General features: G+C 37.4%; 7 protein-coding genes across 7 annotated transcripts; all 7 read left to right on the forward strand.

Moving 5' to 3' along the window:
- The first annotated feature begins 2,963 nt into the window (after window positions 1-2,963).
- LOC108147858 (apolipoprotein D-like) lies at window positions 2,964-4,567 on the forward strand. Its single transcript, XM_017274616.1, has 6 exons — window positions 2,964-3,049; window positions 3,140-3,254; window positions 3,800-3,930; window positions 3,989-4,068; window positions 4,125-4,223; window positions 4,282-4,567. Exons 1-6 carry the CDS (start codon window positions 3,033-3,035, stop codon window positions 4,416-4,418), a joined length of 579 nt encoding a protein of 192 aa, XP_017130105.1. The 5' UTR covers window positions 2,964-3,032; the 3' UTR covers window positions 4,419-4,567.
- Window positions 4,568-5,062: 495 nt separating this feature from the next.
- On the forward strand, window positions 5,063-7,013 carry LOC108147825 (apolipoprotein D-like). Its single transcript, XM_017274579.2, has 6 exons — window positions 5,063-5,171; window positions 5,235-5,349; window positions 6,042-6,172; window positions 6,232-6,311; window positions 6,382-6,480; window positions 6,590-7,013. The coding sequence occupies exons 1-6, from the start codon at window positions 5,149-5,151 to the stop codon at window positions 6,814-6,816; spliced, it is 675 nt and encodes a 224-aa protein (XP_017130068.1). The 5' UTR covers window positions 5,063-5,148; the 3' UTR covers window positions 6,817-7,013.
- Window positions 7,014-7,261: 248 nt separating this feature from the next.
- On the forward strand, window positions 7,262-8,198 carry LOC108147892. Its single transcript, XM_017274653.2, has 5 exons — window positions 7,262-7,290; window positions 7,347-7,577; window positions 7,630-7,715; window positions 7,776-7,874; window positions 7,942-8,198. The coding sequence occupies exons 1-5, from the start codon at window positions 7,268-7,270 to the stop codon at window positions 8,079-8,081; spliced, it is 579 nt and encodes a 192-aa protein (XP_017130142.1). The 5' UTR covers window positions 7,262-7,267; the 3' UTR covers window positions 8,082-8,198.
- Window positions 8,199-11,972: 3,774 nt separating this feature from the next.
- On the forward strand, window positions 11,973-13,052 carry LOC108147877 (pseudouridine-5'-phosphatase). The gene is made up of 2 exons (XM_017274635.2): window positions 11,973-12,198; window positions 12,335-13,052. The coding sequence occupies exons 1-2, from the start codon at window positions 12,132-12,134 to the stop codon at window positions 12,988-12,990; spliced, it is 723 nt and encodes a 240-aa protein (XP_017130124.1). The 5' UTR covers window positions 11,973-12,131; the 3' UTR covers window positions 12,991-13,052.
- A 316-nt stretch (window positions 13,053-13,368) lies between these two features.
- On the forward strand, window positions 13,369-14,311 carry LOC108147875 (probable pseudouridine-5'-phosphatase). Its single transcript, XM_017274633.2, has one exon. It carries the CDS (start codon window positions 13,460-13,462, stop codon window positions 14,180-14,182), a length of 723 nt encoding a protein of 240 aa, XP_017130122.1. The 5' UTR covers window positions 13,369-13,459; the 3' UTR covers window positions 14,183-14,311.
- A 257-nt stretch (window positions 14,312-14,568) lies between these two features.
- Window positions 14,569-15,727, forward strand: LOC108147866 (pseudouridine-5'-phosphatase). The gene is made up of 2 exons (XM_017274624.2): window positions 14,569-14,797; window positions 14,847-15,727. The coding sequence occupies exons 1-2, from the start codon at window positions 14,692-14,694 to the stop codon at window positions 15,650-15,652; spliced, it is 912 nt and encodes a 303-aa protein (XP_017130113.1). The 5' UTR covers window positions 14,569-14,691; the 3' UTR covers window positions 15,653-15,727.
- Window positions 15,728-16,093: 366 nt separating this feature from the next.
- Window positions 16,094-17,288, forward strand: LOC108147864 (pseudouridine-5'-phosphatase). The gene is made up of 2 exons (XM_017274622.2): window positions 16,094-16,347; window positions 16,409-17,288. The coding sequence occupies exons 1-2, from the start codon at window positions 16,230-16,232 to the stop codon at window positions 17,188-17,190; spliced, it is 900 nt and encodes a 299-aa protein (XP_017130111.1). The 5' UTR covers window positions 16,094-16,229; the 3' UTR covers window positions 17,191-17,288.
- The last annotated feature ends 1,393 nt before the right edge of the window (window positions 17,289-18,681 follow it).

The raw sequence follows: 18,681 nt of genomic DNA on the forward strand, positions 1-18,681 counted from the left end.
TTATTTAAAGTTTCATACAATTTAGGATAAATTATCAGAAAATACGGATTGAAAGTCTCGTGGAGTTAAAATGTAGCTCTGAGCCAATTATTTTTTTCAATGAAAGATGATTAGGTTTAAGCTTTTCAATTCCTTTTCAACTTTTCCTTTTGAGTTATTTTTTGGCCGTATTTCTTATTATAATATATGATAATATATGACTAGCCTAAATCTTAGTTCTCAGAATAACCTTAACAAGTAAAGCATTTATGGTTTGGTTACAATGTCATCAAATATAGATAAGAAGTCTTGTGGATTTATGTTTAAATTCCTTATCAATTATTCCTTTTGAGTTATTTCCCAGACTTGCAGTGTTTTTTTTTGGCTCGAACTTCTTGGCCATATCTCTGTTTAATGGCGGCACTTGGCTATCAGCTCCCTGCCCCCTGGAACCATCCTGATATATGGCCCATTGCGTGCGTAGGAGAACACGAGCAGTTGGTAATATCCTAGGAGAATGGCATGCAAAAGGGAGCAGCCAACAAAAGCGAGCACAAATTGCGTCATGTTTTGCAATTCCCACGCCTTCCCCACCCCAACCCCCCTTTTCACAGCTCCCACGCTGGGGTTAAAGGTCGCCGGAGTGTGTCTCCACCCACTTGATGTTGCTGCTGTTCCAGCTGTCCTCGCTTGAATGTTATTTAGCCGACAGTTTAGTGTGATCCCCCTTCGGGGGAAAGGGGAATGGGACTCCTTTTTTATGTCAACTGTTGATTGCTGCAGCAGTTGCAACCTGAACCCATCTGAACTGCAAAAATAATCAAAATTAATTCAATTTTGGCGGCTGGCTTTAAAGGTAGCCACTTAATTAAATAGCCACACGCGCGCTCTACATATATATTTACATATATATTTTCCCATATCCTGTGGCACTGCACTGATTTTTATATATCAGGCCAAATTCTGTTTAAATCAAATTACATTCAACAAAATGCCCATAAAGCGAATGAATAACCACAAAATATTCGAGCACTTAAAATGGCAAAGTGATTGAATTGTGGACAGGGCAGGGATTTTGGAAATGCCAACGTGACACGATCTTTTTGGATGTTAACCGCTTTTTTTTTTATTCCTAATCTAGGTATATTATAAATTTGTATCCTATGTAGACCATTATAATCATTAAACATTTTATTAAAGGTGTTTATTGAAGGTGCTTCTTTTAAATTCATTTTTGGAAATATTATTTATATATATAATAAATTTAAGGGAATTTTATACATGTATAGATTTTTTTAATATTATTTTATATTTTTAAAGTCTCAAAACTTTTCTTATTAACTTTTTCTGCTGAATATTTCTAAGGTAATGAAATTCTTTTAAAATCAATTTCCATCGTTGTATGTTAATCACGCACTCCACTCCGATTGTCAATGCACTTTGAACCGCATTTATGGACCACAGTGACAGGTCGCAAAGGGGACCAACCGCAGGAAATGCTAAGGACTCAACCCCAAATATGAACTAAAATTTGAAAATAATAATATAAGTAAATTAAAATTAATTAAATAAAAAGAGTATGGCCCTTTGGGACTACTTCCAAAATACGCCCCTGTCGTCGGCAGAGGAAATATGGATGAAAACTGCACTTCTGGCCTGTAATAACCAGCCGGCTCTCATCTGTCCACTCCCAGCTGCAGGCTTATGGTTGCCTTTGATCAAATTATCCCTGGAAGCCCAGATCCCCATTCCCCCTCAAGCATTGCACCTGTTTTTAAGCTCAGATGTCCGGCAAATGTGTACATATTTTAAATTTAATTACTACACGCTGCCTGCAACAAACAGTGGCAGCCACAGCAAATCCGAGCAGAGGCCATCCATCCATCCAACCATCCATCCATCCGAATGGGGCAATCCTTTCAGGGGGCAATGCGCTATAAATTCCCATACCCCAAATAGTTGGCTGGCCATTCAAAATCTGCACAAGCCGCATATGGAAAAAAAATATGAGAACATTAACGAGGGTAGCTCTTAGTCAACAGCTAATAAATCTATATTAAGTTTATGGACAGAAATGTATTTATATGTTTAGCTGTAAAATCATACTGAAAGCAGTTAAAAAATATTTAAAACTAGAATGAAATGTATTATATTTAGTAGTTGTACGGACACTATTCAATCCACCCTAGCCGAAACATACATCACCTGGAAAATCTCATTTCAACCCAAAAAACCCCTTCGTCAGCATTCGTCCGGCGGGCATTTTTGCACATTTAACTCAATTTGTGGTTTACATTTAATTAATTTAATAATATATGGGGCAACGTAATTTCTCTTCATCTTCCATCTGCAAAAAGAGAAAAAACCGCAGAAATCTCGCTACTGTCAACAGTTTTCCTGTCCAGGTTGAGTGCGAGATAAAGGATACGAGCTGAAGGAACCTCAAATATACGAAAAATTTAATTTATTTCATCGAGCAAAAAGCAAAGCGCTCAACAGATGGCGCCGTCAGAAGCGTGAATAGATGGCGCCAAAAATGCAATCCACATGGGGGAAAAAGCTTTGCTTTCAGTGGATGATAAGAAAAAACATTTTCGTTTATATTAAACTATATATTTAATTAATTAAATATTATATTTAATATTTATAATATGTAAATATAAAAAGTAAATTTACAAAAATATATTTTAATACATTTTTTGATGAGTTCGATAAACTAAACTAAACTGCTTTTATAACCCCAATAACTTGATCCATTAGATTTGTTGACTTGTTGTCTAAAAACTAAAATAAAGTTAATATATTAAAAAAAAAAAATTTTTAAATATTTTCTTAACATTCCGAAGCTTATTTTTTGACATGCCTCGCACTAATGTGAAGCATAGACTCAGTCAAGTAGAATATTTTTGATAATGATAATAACTAAGTCCAAAAAAAGATAATTAAAAGCTCGCTGTCACTCAGTTTGCATATAAAAGTGACTAGGCAGCTACAGTCGAACATCAGTTCTAATCCAAAAGTAGTTCATTCGTTTCACTAAATTCATCACCACGATGATTCACCGGTCAAGGTGCGCTACTCTCAATAATTAACAAATACCTTTTTAAAGTGTTTATTTAGAAAATAATTTGTACTTTTTTTTACTTAATTATCGTCACAGCTTGTGGCTGCTCATCTTGCTGGTTGTCAATGGAGTTTGGCTGGGAAGTGCCCAAGTTCCATTTCCCGGCAAGTGTCCGGATGTCAAAGTTGTTGACCCCTTCGATGTGGAGGAGGTGAGTCTTTAGATTTAGCACTCCCATTGTTTTCATTCAATCAACTTAGAATTCGTAGTCAAAATTATTAACTATAAAATTAATTCCATCTTCAATAGTAGACACGCGCCATTGATAGTGATATTGATTGCGAATACTTTTGGAACTTCGTGTGAAGTCTTAGGCCTATTCAGCTGCAAGATAAGACCTCAATTGAAAACTATTTTTATTTGATTGGTTAATTCATTACATTTTTAAAGCAACCATGTCTAATCAAATGCTCCTGTCTAATAAACAAAATTGGAAATTGTCACGTTGAATAAGAAAGTATTATTTAATATAAACAAATCACACTTGAGTTTTCTTGATTTTACTTTTTTTTTATTGCATCACATAATAAACAGCTTTGTTACGTGAAAAGAGCTTATTAATTAAGGGAACACTTCAGACTGGCACTTTGTATTACAGTCATACACGAACATCTGTTTAAGTTAAAGTCATAATAAAACACAAAAATTAAAGCAGTAAATAGTTATGACTAATTTATCCATTTCCATTTGTTTTAGTACCTGGGTGTCTGGTATGAGTACGCAAAGTATCCATTTTCCTTTGAGATCGGTAGGAAATGCATCTCCGCCACCTATGGTTTATTAGACGAAAGCACCGTGTCTGTGCTCAACGCGGGTATATCTCAACTGTTAGTAAAAAACATATTCATTCCAATAAACTAAATTAATTAAAAACTGTCGAAACAGCACTGGACAGCCCTCGAATATAACTGGAACAGCCAAGCTCCTTGGACCTGGTCAATTGGCAGTAGAATTCTTTCCCGGCCGTGAGTAATTCGAGCAATGAAGTGGTTTGTTTTGTTTATTGTCCAGCTCATTTTAGAGCCGCAAACGGAGCCTAACTACTTGGTTTTGGGCACCGACTACGAATCATATGCCGTTGTCTATAGCTGCACTAGCGTTACTCCCTTTGCCAATCTTAGTAAGTTAATGATTAACTATTTCACTATTGCAAATTGTAATTAAATTTCTAATTCCAGAATTAGTTTGGATCTTGACTCGTGAACGTGTACCTTCAACGGAGACCATTGATAAGGCCGAGAAGATCTTGGTAGATAATAATATATCGCAGGCACCTCTCGTCCAAACTGCTCAGAAGAACTGCTCCGAACAGTAGATGATGCTATGGATGTGGATGACTTCGTCACCATTGTGGTGCCAAAAGCCATCAAAATTATGTTACTTAAACTGCAATTATTCAAGTGTAAAAATGTCGATATTTGAATGTTCTTAAATGTGAGAAATAAAAGCAAAGAAATCAATGGAGTTATTAAATATTATTATTTCTATATAACAAATCAAACAAATTTGCGATTTTGTAATAATCAAAACAAAACAGATAGATCTCTAAAAAAAATAATTCCTGAATTGTTGTTTGGCCAAGATTGTAAACGTTTATTTAATAAGTAACTAAAACCAGGGCATTGAACTAATTCCCACAATAATCTCCTCTAGATAGCATTTTAAATTGTTCCGCTTATAATGCGGAAGCCCTTATCGACAGCGAATCATCGCGATGTGCATACGAAAATTATGTAAATAATACAATGACATCGGGCTGATTTTATATATGTGCTAAGCGAGTATAATGCGAACACTGCCAATCGGGTATTTCAAAACCCCTCTCCCCAAAACTTTCATCCAGATCGTCTGCATTTCACTTTTGTTTACAGCACAAGCGATTGTTTTTGTTTACATTGCGTCGGCGTACTGAAAAAAGCTCGTGCGCAAAAACAAAGCTCTCTCAGTTCGCATATAAAAGTTACAAGGCAGCTGCACTCGAACCTCAGTTCTAAGTCAGAACTAGAACAGAAACTAAGTGTTAGGAAACCAATTTCTCCTCTACAATGAATCACCATCACCGGTCGAGGTACGCGACACTCAAGAACATAAGCCCATACCCCATTTACATATCACCTAATTATCGTTACAGTTTGTGGCTGCTCATCTTGCTGGTCGTTAATGGAGTTTGGCTGGGAAGTGCTCAAATTCCATTTCCCGGCAAGTGTCCGGATGTGAAAGTAGTGGACACCTTCGATGTGGAGGCGGTGAGTCTCTAATTAAGCGATCACATTGCCTCTAAATCAATCTACTCATATAATTTTAAAGAAAAGCAAGCAACTCTTGTTAGATATGCGAATGTCAAGAGCTGTAAACGATCAAATAGTTAATTAATATTCAAGAAACAATATTTAATTTATTATTTAACAAGTAATAATAAATTAAAACAATTTTGACTAGCTGTGAAACTATAAAATGTCAACGACCCCATCAATAACTTTTTTAAAGACTACCCCATCATTTATATATTGTTAAACTGTTATATCAATAAATTACCTTTCATAGCAAACATGATTTTGCTTGAAATTTGGTCGAAAACTCTAGACCCTTTCAAATTTATGATAAGATAAAAGCAAAGACCCTAATTGAAATTTGTTTTTAATTCAATTGGCTAGAACATTTCACTGTTTTGGTACCAACATCTTATCAAATTTTCTTATCTAATAAACAAAACTATTTATCGTATGATGACTAATTCCACTTAAGATTTAAAGTTTTCTTATCTTGTCGTAATTCTCATAATCATTTACATAATACAAGAGTTTGTTAGGTTCAAAGAGCTTATTAATTAAATTCGCTATATAGATTGTAACTTTTGAATTCATTTACACACGAGCATCTGCTTAGACTAACTAAGCCGGAAATATTTTATTATTTAATTTATTATATTCAATATTAGTACATGGGTGTCTGGTATGAGTACTCCAAATATCCATTTGCCTTTGAGATCGGAAAGAAATGCATCTACGCCAATTATGGTATTATAGACAACAGCACCGTGTCTGTGCTGAATGCAGCTATCAATCAATTGTGAGTAAAAAAGTATAATAATTACAATTAATTAACCTAATCAAATGCAATCAAAACAGCACTGGAAATCCATCGAATGTGACTGGAAAGGCTAAGCTGATCGCACCAGGTCAATTGGCGGTGGCATTCTATCCCGGCCGTGAGTATTGCCAAACTTTGAGTGGTCTGGTCTCTTGTGCTTATTTTGCTGATTGTCCAACTCATTTTAGAGTCGTTAACGAAGGCCAACTACTTGGTGCTGGGCACAGATTATGAATCATATGCCGTTGTCTACAGTTGCACTAGTCTGACGCCCTTGGCTAATTTCAGTAAGTAAACGCGGAAGTCTACTCAAAACGTTGGCATGCAAGCTGTCTCGTAACTTACTTGGGATGACAACCATTTGCGACAGAATAGTAATTGATATTGTAATTTCAGAAATTGTTTGGATCCTAACTCGTGAACGCGAACCTTCAACGGAGACAATCGATGCGGCCAAGAAGATCTTAGACGACAATGACATATCGCAGGCATTCCTCATCGACACCACCCAGAAGAATTGCCCCAAATTGGAGGGCAATGGCACTGAGTTGGCTGGAAGTGATGAGCTTGATGTGGATCACTTCGTCACCACTGTGGTGCCAAATGCCATGGGCAAGGCATGAGATTGGCTGCAACGCTTCTATGAGCGTTTCTACGACATTTTTATGAACTTTTTGAGTTACTAAAACTGCTAATATTCAAGTGTACATATATCGAACGTTGCATGCTCTTTAAAGTAGCAATTTTAATTAGTTGTTATTGCTAAAAATAAAATCGAATATAAATAAATAAATATACTCTATGCAATAAAAAATAGAAATGAGGTCTTTCGATAAAAATCCATCGGAATTTAGTATTATTGCATACTTTTAGACATCTTTGTAAGTATTATAATGATCTAATAGTGTATTACTTAATTCGAAATAATTAATTTGGTTTCACTTTCTTAGTCGGAAATTTAAGTGTAAAGATTACTCGGAAAATCTTGATTAAACTGTGTTAAAGCGTTTAAAGTAGATTTAACTTAGCCTGGCCAAACGATTTTATTCTCATTTCTATTTGAACTTTTTCAGCATGAACAAGTGGACATTTTTTGCGTGAGTATAGTATACATTTAAAATAATGTTTAATCCATCATTTTTTTATTGTTAAGCCTTGTTTTGCTCGATCTCCACCTTTCCTTGGCCATGAGGGCTTTCCATGGAGCCTGCCCATCAAACATGACATCAGTTAGCGACTTGGATATGGATCGTTTTAAAGGAAAGTGGTACACTCACTCCCTTTATCCTCCTCTCTCATTTCGAATAGGAAAATGTCAGTCAACGGAATTTTTGGAAGACACTGCGGATAAATTTCACGTTATTGCCCGTGAACTGAGTTTGACGTAAGAAATTGTTATATATTTTAAAGCCATGTAATTGAAATTCCCTCCACAGAACCGGTACAGTAAAGGTAAGAAAAGCGGATATTATAAAAATAGAGGCAAACATGGGAAGGTATATTTTGGGCACAAGAAATACAGGTAATTGTATTGGCTATTGGCTAAAATTGATAAAAAAGCATTAATGAATATTGATTGTAGCATTTCCTGAAGGCGTGCTGATTTATGTACTGGATACGGACTATGATAACTTTGCCATACGCTTTATGTGCTTCGATGCCAGCCACATTTTCAGTTTTCGTGAGTTGTGTTTTGTTTAAACAGACTAGATTATATAATTATTAATATTGTTTATTTTATTTATTAGACTGGGCTGTCATCCAGACACGTAAACGTTTACCCCCCCCGGATATAATATATTTGGCTCAGCACTATGCACATAATGCTGGGATTGTTGTAGGTGACATGAGTAAAGTTGCCCAGGAGTCATGTCCTGAAGATACTTAACTTTTATTTTCCTTCTTTTGATATGTTAATAATTAAAATATGGAGCACAAATTTATAAAAGTTGTACAACAATAATTGATTAAACTTGACAAAGTTATACAGTTTATTGAAGAGTAAGATACCAATGTGTATTTTAATTTATGATAACTTGGGTAAGGTATAAGAAATTCAACCTAAAATACTATTGGAGAATATTACAAATTAAATTATTTTCGTATTTCATTTATATCAAAAATAAAAAATTAATTTTGTTTATCCTAGGTAACTTTACCAACTTCACTTCTAAATTGTTTTTATCAGAATCTTGTGCAACAGTTTTTTTTATATTCCTTACACATTCCGTGTTTTCATTTGTTTAAGTTTTCGAAAAATTTAATCGTAATGATATTAAGCGACAACATAAGCAATTAATCGATAGAAGGTTATCTTTTCTCAAAAACTCCTTTGTTCAGTCGGCCTTGGTAAGCAAAACAAATGTTGGCCAACAGAGATGAGCATAAATCACAAAGCCGCACTTGGAACGGATGCGCATAGATAAACCTGACCCACCCACTCGCCTCGTTCCCTGGGCAGAAATAACGAAAAAGGACAATTGTAAAATTAAACAGCGAAAAGGCAGAATGGAGGGTCCTTGCAAACCGAAAACTCCGAGCGACCATTGGGGAAATTTTATGGTACAACGATTCTCAGAAGCTGTGCAAACATACACAATGTATATATCTCACTGTCTATATTTTATTTGTCCGCCTTTCCATTTTTGCTTTCCAGTTTTCACAGACTGCCTCGAGTTGGGTGTGCAGTTCACCTCTTTTCTCCCAACAAAGACTACTACTACTACTCGCTATGCATACAAAATTTGTTTTGTAAACAAAGTAATGCCATTACAAACAAATTGGACTTTGTGCCCATGTTTTTTACCCACCCCCCCATCGCCCCCCTCCCCACGACATTGTTGCACTGAAGACCCTTTGGGAAATCGCTCCAGAGGGCGTCGTGATGATTGAAGGAATATGTGACTGACATTTGAGCCTGCTATGCACATAGATGGATAACATTTATTGAGTGCCAAAGGACGACTCAAGCCTGCAGTTTTTGTGGCTTGCCCGCCAGCTATTGGGTTACTCTTTGGAGATTATAGCGTATACTATTTATTCAATTTGGTATTCCTTGCGGTGGCCCAAGGCTTGGGTTCGTCATCTTTTCGGGATTCTGTCGAAAGGAATGTTTGGAGTCGCCATTGAAGGCAAAGTACATATCTTGTTTAGGTGATAGCATAGCTCTTTAAAAACTAAGTACAAAATAACAACATTTAATAATTGTTTATGTAATTTTTTAAATTTAGTTTAAAGGTTTTAATGTCTTTAATAAAGATTTCCAAATCCGTGTATTAAGAGATGTTTAAAGAAAATAGCTGACATTGATTTTACTTTGTATGAAATCCTCTTTACCCTTTTTCAATGCTCCAAGCTCATTCAATCGCATTTCATTTCTTATTGACTCAGTGGAAAATGCCAAATCAGCCAAAGCAATTTGCTGTCAGCACCACCAAGGTACTGGCGATAAAAGTGGCCCTTTCCACACACATCGCCCATTTAAGCACAACCCCATCCCATGCCAGTCAATAAAATGCCTTTTAATTAATCGGACGGTTAGCCGGAGGACGGACATTTTTCCGGACTCTGTGCGTCAGCTGTTGTGGCAACCAAATGAGAACAGGACTCGAGCTTCAGGACATTCGAATGCAGTGACGAATTGTGTGCATAAATTATGCAGCCAGCCATTTTGGGTGGAACAGCATTTATGACAAAACGTTTTAACTGTTTTACCTTTTTTATACCAAGTAATTTTTGGATTAAAGGGAATATTTGCTTCTAATCTTTCTTAAATTATATTTATTAATTATTGTATAAATTTATTAATATAAGATATAACAATTCTTTATAGAATTAATAAAGTCCATATTGCATACCGTTGGGCGCCATATTTATTTAAAATTGCTAAGTTTCTTTATTTAAATATATTTATTTTTTATTGAATATATATATTATTGTTAGTCCAATAATTAACAATATAACTAAGGAAGTATTACCAACCCGTTGGAGTTTTTAAATGCTCTATATATGTTTCGCCCGCATTGCCCAGTGATGGGCGCCATATATATTAGCGGTGCACGTAGTAACTTATGGTCTATTCTGCATTTATTTGTTCTCTTCTCTTTTTTTTTGTTTGGTATGGGGCATTCCCACTTCGTTGGCTAACAACAATATGTTGTAAACGTTTAATTTAAACGCGTCGTCTCTAATCGCTGTCGTGGCAACGTCGCTATCCACCTGCCACCTGAAATCTGGGCGCTGTAATTGCGTTCATTGAATTGTTAACCGGTCTGCCTGCATTTCATTTCCCCAAAAACCGCAAACTTGCAGCGACGGCGGCCAAAAGCCGTTGTTATCCTTGCGGTCGATGTGGCTATGTGTGTGTGTAGCTGTGTGTGTGTGTGTGTGTGTGTTTGACCAAATGTGTCCCCTTGAGCTGATTTCCACCGATGCGGACTGCCATTGGGTTGGTGGGTTGAATCCTTCGATATCCCGGTCAATGCACATCAAACTTTTTGGCTCTCCCTTTTGGCCATCTGCATTTGGCATTTATTGGTATTGTTCCAATTAAAGTTGGACTTGGCCATAAAATATGCAAGCTCAGCGAGCCAGTTAGCCATTCGACCATCCAAGCAGCCATCGAACCAACTTCTGGTTCGATTTTGGCGGCCACAGGACATTAATGCGTTACGGTCAATGGTTTTGAGTGCAACTGAAGCAACGTTGCCAATAGAAGGTAATAAAATTGCCCACTTCGTTGGATAGACAATGGGGCACTTGAGTTGAACTTTTCAAATGCTTAGATTTATGTAGATAATTGTGGTAGTATTTAGGGCATTTAAAAAAGCCATTTTTAGAAAAACTACTTGCTGTGTTATTTATTAGTTTAATTTATATTGTTTTTTTTAGCTAATTATATAAATTAAATAAATAGTATGTAAGTCAATGTAAAAATTAAATTGTTTCTAAATTATAAATAAGTCTTCTAACTCTTGATTAGACTAACATTATCTTACACAAGTGTTCCTATTCTTATATTATCATTTAAAGTTTATATTTTTTATTTTCATTATTTTCTTAAATTTCTTTCAGGAAAATCAAAAGGTATTTTTTAATTTCTGCATATCCTAAATTTCCATAGTCAACTTACTCGCAAAGTCTTTCAGCATGCACAAACATTTTCGTTAACTCGTTTTATATAGCCCCGGTACGTTTGGCCATTAAACCCGTTCCAAAATCAAGCATCGCGACGCATTCACCTTTGATACACCTCACCCACCCAGCCCACCGCAGAAACTTTTGCCCCACATCGCCACATGCTGTATGCACCACCCGCACCCACACCCATACCCATATCCATTCTGCCGAATTTTGTGGCACGTATTGGCCAAAGCCAAAGTTTCGGCGACGCGTTGCCGAAAACGTCTCTTGCGGCCTGGCTGCCAACTGCTTAATCAATTACGCAACTTTGTAACAACATGCGAACGGCAGGGGGATCTTGGCCGAAAAGCGTGCACCGCATGCATTAGACTTGGCTAAATGTATAAAAGTGCCAAAGTATCGCGAACAGGCGCCAAGGAAAACAGCAGACAAATGTGAACTTCCGATGTCAATGAAATCTCATTTAAGAAAGCCTTTCCTTAAAATATCTATAATTAGGAAAATAAACATTTTATTTAGCTAATCACAACTAATTGTTACCTAACATAATATAACAATGTATAAATAAAGCAATTAAAAACTCAATTTATTTTTTTTTCATTTTGATTTTCATCCATTCCAACATGATAGCTTTCCGCATTATGTCTACATTTTTTAAAACAAAATCTATTAGACAAATGTAAATATTTTGGATTCTATTTTCGGATTGAAAAAACATAATATTAGTCAAAATTTAATCAGCATGTTGAGAGAAGAAAGGGCGGCCAAGAGACCAACTAAATAGACCAGCATAAAAATGCCTTCGAGGAAATGTTTCTGCCCAGTCACCCATGTCATATTCGATTGCGATGGCACCTTGATGGGTAAAACCTTTCATTAACAACCCTTAAACACAAGAAAATGTGTTAATTATTATTAAATTATCCTAAACGGACTACGAACTTTTAATACTTTGCTCACAAAATAGCGCTTAATTAACACTTTAAATACCCTTTTTAGATAGCGAAGTCATTTACCTAAGAGCAGTTCAAGAAATTTTAGATCGGTTTGGCATAACTTACAACACAACTGATCATACCCATCACTTGGGAATGCCAGTGGACACTTTTTCGCAGGCCATCGTGCAGGAGATGAATCTTCCTATAAAGAAAGAGGAATTCCTCGAAATTTTCCAATCACTTTCTAATCGATATTTGGCAAATGTTCCGCTGCTACCAGGGGTCAAGGATTTGATACTCCATTTGCACGAATACCGAATACCCTTCTGCATTGCCACAAGTTCGGGAAGAGAGCTGTTTAAGCTGAAGGCCAAGCCACATAAGGACATAATGCTGGCCTTTCATCACGTTGTCTGTGGAGACGATCCCCAATTGCCAATTGGCAGGGGAAAACCCAAGCCGGATATTTTTCTTCTGGCCGCCTCGAGATTCAATCCACCAGCGGATCCCAAAAAGTGCCTGATATTCGAGGATTCTCCGGCTGGACTAAGAGGTGGTATGGAATCTGGATCACAGGTCGTTTTTATACCCCAGCCTCATGTGACCAAGGAGCAGAGAAAAGGCGCCACTTTGGTGCTCAAATCGATGACGGAATTTAAGCCCGAGCTATTTGGCCTCCCCGCCTTCGGAAACTGCTCCAAATTCGAATTTGGCTAACTATAAATTCATCTCTAGAAACTTGTAGATCTTTAAAAATAAAATATATCAAATTTAAAGTATATTTAAATGTCGAATAAAGGTTTTAAAACGCCTTTGGCAACTACTTGGAGTAGTTGGCTTAATAAAAAAATATATGGCTATTAAGACCAACATTTTATAAATATATATATATTTAACTTATGTGATAAATATCAGATTTAAAATGTGTTCTATTTGACTTAAAAGCATTATTTAACTGTAAACCATATTATTAAATTTTAATTTAATTTTTTTGTTTAAAATCTATTCCGAAAATTATCAAATTAACAACTTCAAAAAAATGTAATACCTTTAAATTTCAAATAGCCAAAACCTGAAAAATATTTAAATTGAGTATGAAATACTTGTAGCACTCTAAATTTATCTCTCAAAATTTGTGGATCTATAACTCTTACAATAAAATAAATCAAAATTTAAGAATACAAAAATGTCTGAGGAGGATAAAGGTATAAAACCGTATTTGAGGTGTTGTTCCTTTCAGCCCGTTACCCATTGCATTTTCGAGCTGGATGGATTGTTGATAGACAGCGAACGTCTGCGAACTGAGTGTGTGCAAAGGATTCTGGATCCCTATGGTCACACATATAGCTTTGATATTAGGATGAGGTGCATGGGAAAGCCAGATGCCGAGCAGGCTGAACTTATAGTGAACACCTTCAATCTGCCCTTCAGTCGCACCGAGTTCGAGGTTCAGCAGGAGCTTCAAAGTCGCAGCAAATTGGGTTTCATACGACTGATGCCGGGTGTTGAACGTCTCTTGAAACATCTTGATAAGTTCAATGTGCCCATGGCCATCGGAAGTGGCAGTTGTCGCGATTCGTTTGCCATAAAGACGAAGCGACATTCCCGACTCTTCGATGTCTTCCATCATGTGGTGTTGAGTGGCTCGGATGAGGAGGTCAAGGAGGGAAAGCCAGCTCCAGATATCTTTCTAACCACAGCCTCTCGTTTCGAGGATCCTCCAGAGCCGAGCAAGTGCCTCGTCTTCGAGTCCTCGCTCGTGGGAATGGAGGCTGCTCTGGCCGCCGGCATGCAAGTGGTCCTCGTTCCCGATCCTCTGGTCTCCATTCGAGCCAGTGCTCCGGCCACTTTGAGGCTGCGATCCCTGGAGGGCTTCAAGCCTCAGTACTTTGGACTACCACCTCTGTAGAATGTTTGCTTCAAATGTCTTTCATAAAGAACTCTCGCCATTAATTGAAAATAAATTCCTACCATCTAAACTTTATATATCAATGAAACTTCCTTGTGATTGTGCCAATAAAATACCGGAACAAGCTGACAATCTAAGTTTTATATTAATATAGAGCTGAAAATTAAACTTAACTTTTTGTTTTGAGAGAGATTTACATAAAACTCAAATAGCTACTTTTATCGCTCATATTAATTTAGTAAAATTTCAAGAATAAAAATTATATCGGATTATATATGTAGTTGAATCATTTTTATGAGCTTTCACTGACCATGACATAATTACTTTAAAAAAATTGTATTTGTAGGTTCGAACTCACATTTGAATGCAATAAATCATCGTTAGCATCGTTTCTACTGCCAAAAACCTCTCTATTAGGCCTTGATTCGGAGCATGTAGATATAAATTTATAGAAAATTTAGATCTGTCCTGCAATCCTAGAGCCCTCAGGTCCTTCTGGTTCCGACAAGATGTGCAGTCCTTGCAAAGTTCCACCGGAATGTTGCGGTTGTCCACCGACGTGCTGTGGTCCGGCCATTAGCTACTGTATTTTTGATCTGGAAAGCGCAGTTTTTGGTGAGTTTATGCGAAACACCTAAGAGTTTTAATAAGTGTCTATACTTAGACACCCGTTACATCTACCGGAAGGCCCTAAAGGAGGTGGCCCTGAGCTACGACAGGAGGATCCCAGAACATTTATATATTCAAAGCGGACCCATGACGACTTCAGAGATGTCGCAATTAATTTGCCGAAAGTGCGACATGCCAATAGACTGGGAATCGTTTCGCTTCGAGTTGAATGAGCGCACTTCCCAGTTGATAGCGAATCCTCCCTTTATGGACGGCATTGAGCGGTTGGTGAATCACTTGCGTAACTGCTGTATAGGATTGGGATTGGTGACCTCTTGCTCGGAGGCGAACTATTGCGCCAAGATCCGCGGCAGAGAGGAATTCTTCGAGAACTTCTCGTCGGTGATCTGTGCGGATGATCCGGAACTGAGGGCCTTCAAGCCGGAACCGGATGTCTACCTGATCGCCATGTCGCGACTGGGCGATGCTGGACCGGATTGCACCCTGGTGTTCGACGGCACTCCCAAAGGAGTCCAGGCAGCTGCGGATGCTCGACTGCCAGTTGTCATGTTGGCGGATAAAGATCTGCCCTGTTGCTGGTCTGAGTTGGCCGCCCTGCGCTTCGAGTACCTGGACGACTTCGAGCCGGAGATGCTCAACATGCCGCCGTTTACGGACCCTCCTCCTCGAAGGCGATCGAGTCGTCGACGGACACGATACAGCCGCAGGTTGACCGTGATTCGGAGGAGAGCCGCCGAAGCCGCGGCTGCTGAGGAGGAGGAGGAACAGGAGGCACCGCCGGAGGTGCCACAACCTCTGATTGATATCGCAGAACCATCCGTTTTGAACTTAAGAGAATAACTTATTTTTACTTAACATTTGACATAATATTTTTTTTTGTTTTATATAACACAATTAAAAACAAATCAAAAGTTACCACATGTTTTATTTATTAATATTATTATTATTATTATTTATAGCCTTGTTAAGTGATTTCGCTTGATGACATTTTATTCAAATAAAAATTGTTTTTAAAAGTGTACAGCCATTTTTGTATTTTTTAAACAGAAAATGATTGAAATAAAGTAGATTAGATTAAAATCAAACGGAGTAAAGATGTTGAGTTCCGAACAAGTGTCGTCATCGGTATTGCTTTAAAAATTTTTGTTCTCTGGGAGCAACTTAGTCCCTCGATCATAAAATTTTAGGATATTAAATATTATTAATCCTATTCAGTTCCTGAAATACAATTCCTTTGTCTGGATCAATACTGTTATTTTATTATTAGGGCTCAGGTGATGACGAAGAAAATGTATCTTTGTTTTCAATGCGACAAACGTCAGTGCTAGACCAAAATTCGTAGAATACAAAAATTGACAATTTCGGAAAACTTATATTTGAATTTCTACGGTAGAATCCTTGTGGTGCAGCCCCAAAGATGTGCACTCCCTGCTGTAAAACATGCAGAGCTCCGCCGAAGTGTTCCAGTTGTCCACCGACGTGCTGTAGTCCGGGTATTAGCTACTGCATTTTCGATCTGGAAAGTGCGGTGTTTGGTGAGATAGTGTTGGCAAAAAGAGCTTAGGGATTTGTAATACTCTGAGACTTCTCAAACAGACACTCGCCACGTTTACACGAGGGCTCTAAACGAGCTGGCCTCGAGTTACAACAGGATGGTGCCCGAGGATTTGCTGATCCAAAGTGGACCCATGGAAACGGCTGAAATGGCGGAGTTGATTTGTCGGAAGTGTGATCTGCCTGTGAGTTGGGAGAGTTTTCGCTTTCAGCTGAACGAACGCACCTCCGATTTGATTGCAAATCCCACGCTGATGCCTGGAGTCTTGCGATTGGTCACCCACTTACGCAAATGCTGTCTGGGGTTGGGATTGGTCACCTCGTGTTCGGAATCCATGTATTGCACCAAGATCCGCGGTAGGGAGGACTTCTTCGAGAACTTCTCATCGGTGATCTGTGCGGATGATCCGGAATTGAGGGCATTCAAGCCGGAACCGGATGTCTACCTGATTGCCATGTCGCGACTGGGCGATGCTGGACCGGATTGCACCCTGGTGTTCGATGGCACTCCCAAAGGAGTCCAGGCAGCTGCGGATGCTCGATTGCCAGTTGTCATGCTGGCCGAAAAGGATCTTCCCTGTTGCTGGTCTGAGTTGGCCTCCCTGCGATTGGAAACCTTGGAGGACTTCGATCCCGAGGAGTTCGGTATGCCGCCATACAGCTGCACAGAGCCACCTCCTCGAAAATCAAAGACTGCGAGTCACCGAAGTTCGCAAAAATCCGGAGGAAGTCGAAGGAGTTCCGCTGCCGGGAGAAAAGCTGCTGAAGATTTGGCAGCCGATGAGGGCGAGGAGGAAGAAGATGAAGGCGAAGGAGTCGTCTAATTGTAGACCAAATTTTCGTATTTTATTACATTTTATTGTACTGAAGCTAGTTTGAAATTTTAGACAATTTCATATAATATAAAAGTTTATAATAATAAGTATCAAGCCATAAACAGTTTAATATAATTTGAGGAATTAAAAGAAATCAAAGAGTAGGGCGAAATGATTACCTCACTAACTAAAACCAGTTTGAAATTAAAGTATAGACGATTATATAATAGACAAGAAAATAGTGAAATTAACCAGGTTAAAAATAGTTTAATATAATTTGAGGAGTCAAAAGAAATCAAAGATAAAAGAAAAGTATTCTACATTTTATTTCTTTTTTAAATTATAGTCAATTTTATAAAATATAATAATAAACAAAATAAAGGCAAAACAAAATCAAAGATAAAAGAAAAGAAGTATTCTACATTTTATTTCTTTTTTAAATTATAGTCAATTTTATAAAATATAATAATAAACAAAACAAAGGCAAAACGTTTTGATTTGATTCGAGAATTTATAAATACTTACCGCTTTAATATATTCATACATAGTTAACAACTCAGTAGATTTGCGGTTAAAGATACTCCTTTTCCAACTGCAAGTCCAGGCAATCTGCCTAAAAGCTTTTAAAATCCAAATTTAAATAGAATCCAATGGTTAAGATTAAATAAACATAGTAATTGCAATTGAATGAAATAAACTTAAACAGCTTAGAAAACATAATTAAACTAGAGTGTATTATATTATTTATTTAATGAAATTCCTTTGTCAAATAAAATCACATTTAACTAAATCCTTTTTCTTGGCACTTTTGTTTAAAACGAAATTGATCCCCAGAAACTTTGAACAGCGATAAGCCGACTTAACATTATTAACTATTTAACAGGGAATTGTTTGCTTTATCTGCTAAATAATAAATACAGTTTAATTGAAAACGTTTGCATGATGACAAGGAAATTGAATCATATCAGCACACACTCATAGAGAAAAAACCAGAGGAAAATGCAAATTCAGATGGAGATTAAAAAGCATTATAAATAATGCCGATTGTTCGAATCGTCCTTTGTTCATTGTTCGTTGTTCATTGGCATTTGACTAGCTCATCAAGTGCTTTCAATTAAAGATGATTAAGCGATTTCCATTCTTGGCTAAGACAATATAAATCCCGGTTAGCTTCAGCATTTTCTCTCATCGTCATCGTCATCTTTCCTCAGTCTCTCGCACTTGCCAAAAGCCAATTGTTTGACAATTTAATTATTCAACACATTACGCATACGCAGTGTGCGCCAGTGTCTGCCTGTCTACCAGGGTGTAGACATGCAATATGTGTTTGCCTAGTTGCAGATGCCAACTTGCAACTTTGTTCAGCCTGGCTCAACTCCTGGCCAACTTATAATTACTTAATGTTCAGCTCGGAAAATGTGTCTCCAGCCACCGAAACTCGGATTCAACGTCAGGCGGCGCAAAGTGAATAAACCTTTTAACTCTTTAGACACATTTTTT

Source organism: Drosophila elegans, unplaced genomic scaffold (genome assembly GCF_018152505.1).
Source record: "Drosophila elegans isolate 14027-0461.03 unplaced genomic scaffold, ASM1815250v1 contig_814, whole genome shotgun sequence".
NCBI lineage: Eukaryota > Metazoa > Arthropoda > Insecta > Diptera > Drosophilidae > Drosophila > Drosophila elegans.

Bases quoted from the DNA above. Each gene is read 5' to 3' on its own strand.
- LOC108147858 (XM_017274616.1), top strand. The intron at 4,069-4,124 runs GTGAGTAATTCG...AGCTCATTTTAG, and splicing joins AGTAGAATTCTTTCCCGGCC to AGCCGCAAACGGAGCCTAAC. The intron at 4,224-4,281 runs GTAAGTTAATGA...TTCTAATTCCAG, and splicing joins TACTCCCTTTGCCAATCTTA to AATTAGTTTGGATCTTGACT.
- LOC108147825 (XM_017274579.2), top strand. From the start codon at position 5,149: ATGAATCACCATCACCGGTCGAG. The intron at 5,350-6,041 runs GTGAGTCTCTAA...ATTCAATATTAG, and splicing joins ACACCTTCGATGTGGAGGCG to TACATGGGTGTCTGGTATGA. The intron at 6,173-6,231 runs GTGAGTAAAAAA...CAATCAAAACAG, and splicing joins AATGCAGCTATCAATCAATT to CACTGGAAATCCATCGAATG.
- LOC108147892 (XM_017274653.2), top strand. From the start codon at position 7,268: ATGAACAAGTGGACATTTTTTGC. The intron at 7,291-7,346 runs GTGAGTATAGTA...TTTATTGTTAAG, and splicing joins AACAAGTGGACATTTTTTGC to CCTTGTTTTGCTCGATCTCC. The intron at 7,578-7,629 runs GTAAGAAATTGT...TTCCCTCCACAG, and splicing joins GCCCGTGAACTGAGTTTGAC to AACCGGTACAGTAAAGGTAA.
- LOC108147877 (XM_017274635.2), top strand. From the start codon at position 12,132: ATGCCTTCGAGGAAATGTTTCTGCCCAGTCACCCATGTCATATTCGAT. The intron at 12,199-12,334 runs GTAAAACCTTTC...TACCCTTTTTAG, and splicing joins TTGCGATGGCACCTTGATGG to ATAGCGAAGTCATTTACCTA.
- LOC108147875 (XM_017274633.2), top strand. From the start codon at position 13,460: ATGTCTGAGGAGGATAAAGGTATAAAACCGTATTTGAGGTGTTGTTCC.
- LOC108147866 (XM_017274624.2), top strand. From the start codon at position 14,692: ATGTGCAGTCCTTGCAAAGTTCCACCGGAATGTTGCGGTTGTCCACCG. The intron at 14,798-14,846 runs GTGAGTTTATGC...GTCTATACTTAG, and splicing joins TCTGGAAAGCGCAGTTTTTG to ACACCCGTTACATCTACCGG.
- LOC108147864 (XM_017274622.2), top strand. From the start codon at position 16,230: ATGTGCACTCCCTGCTGTAAAACATGCAGAGCTCCGCCGAAGTGTTCC. The intron at 16,348-16,408 runs GTGAGATAGTGT...CTTCTCAAACAG, and splicing joins TCTGGAAAGTGCGGTGTTTG to ACACTCGCCACGTTTACACG.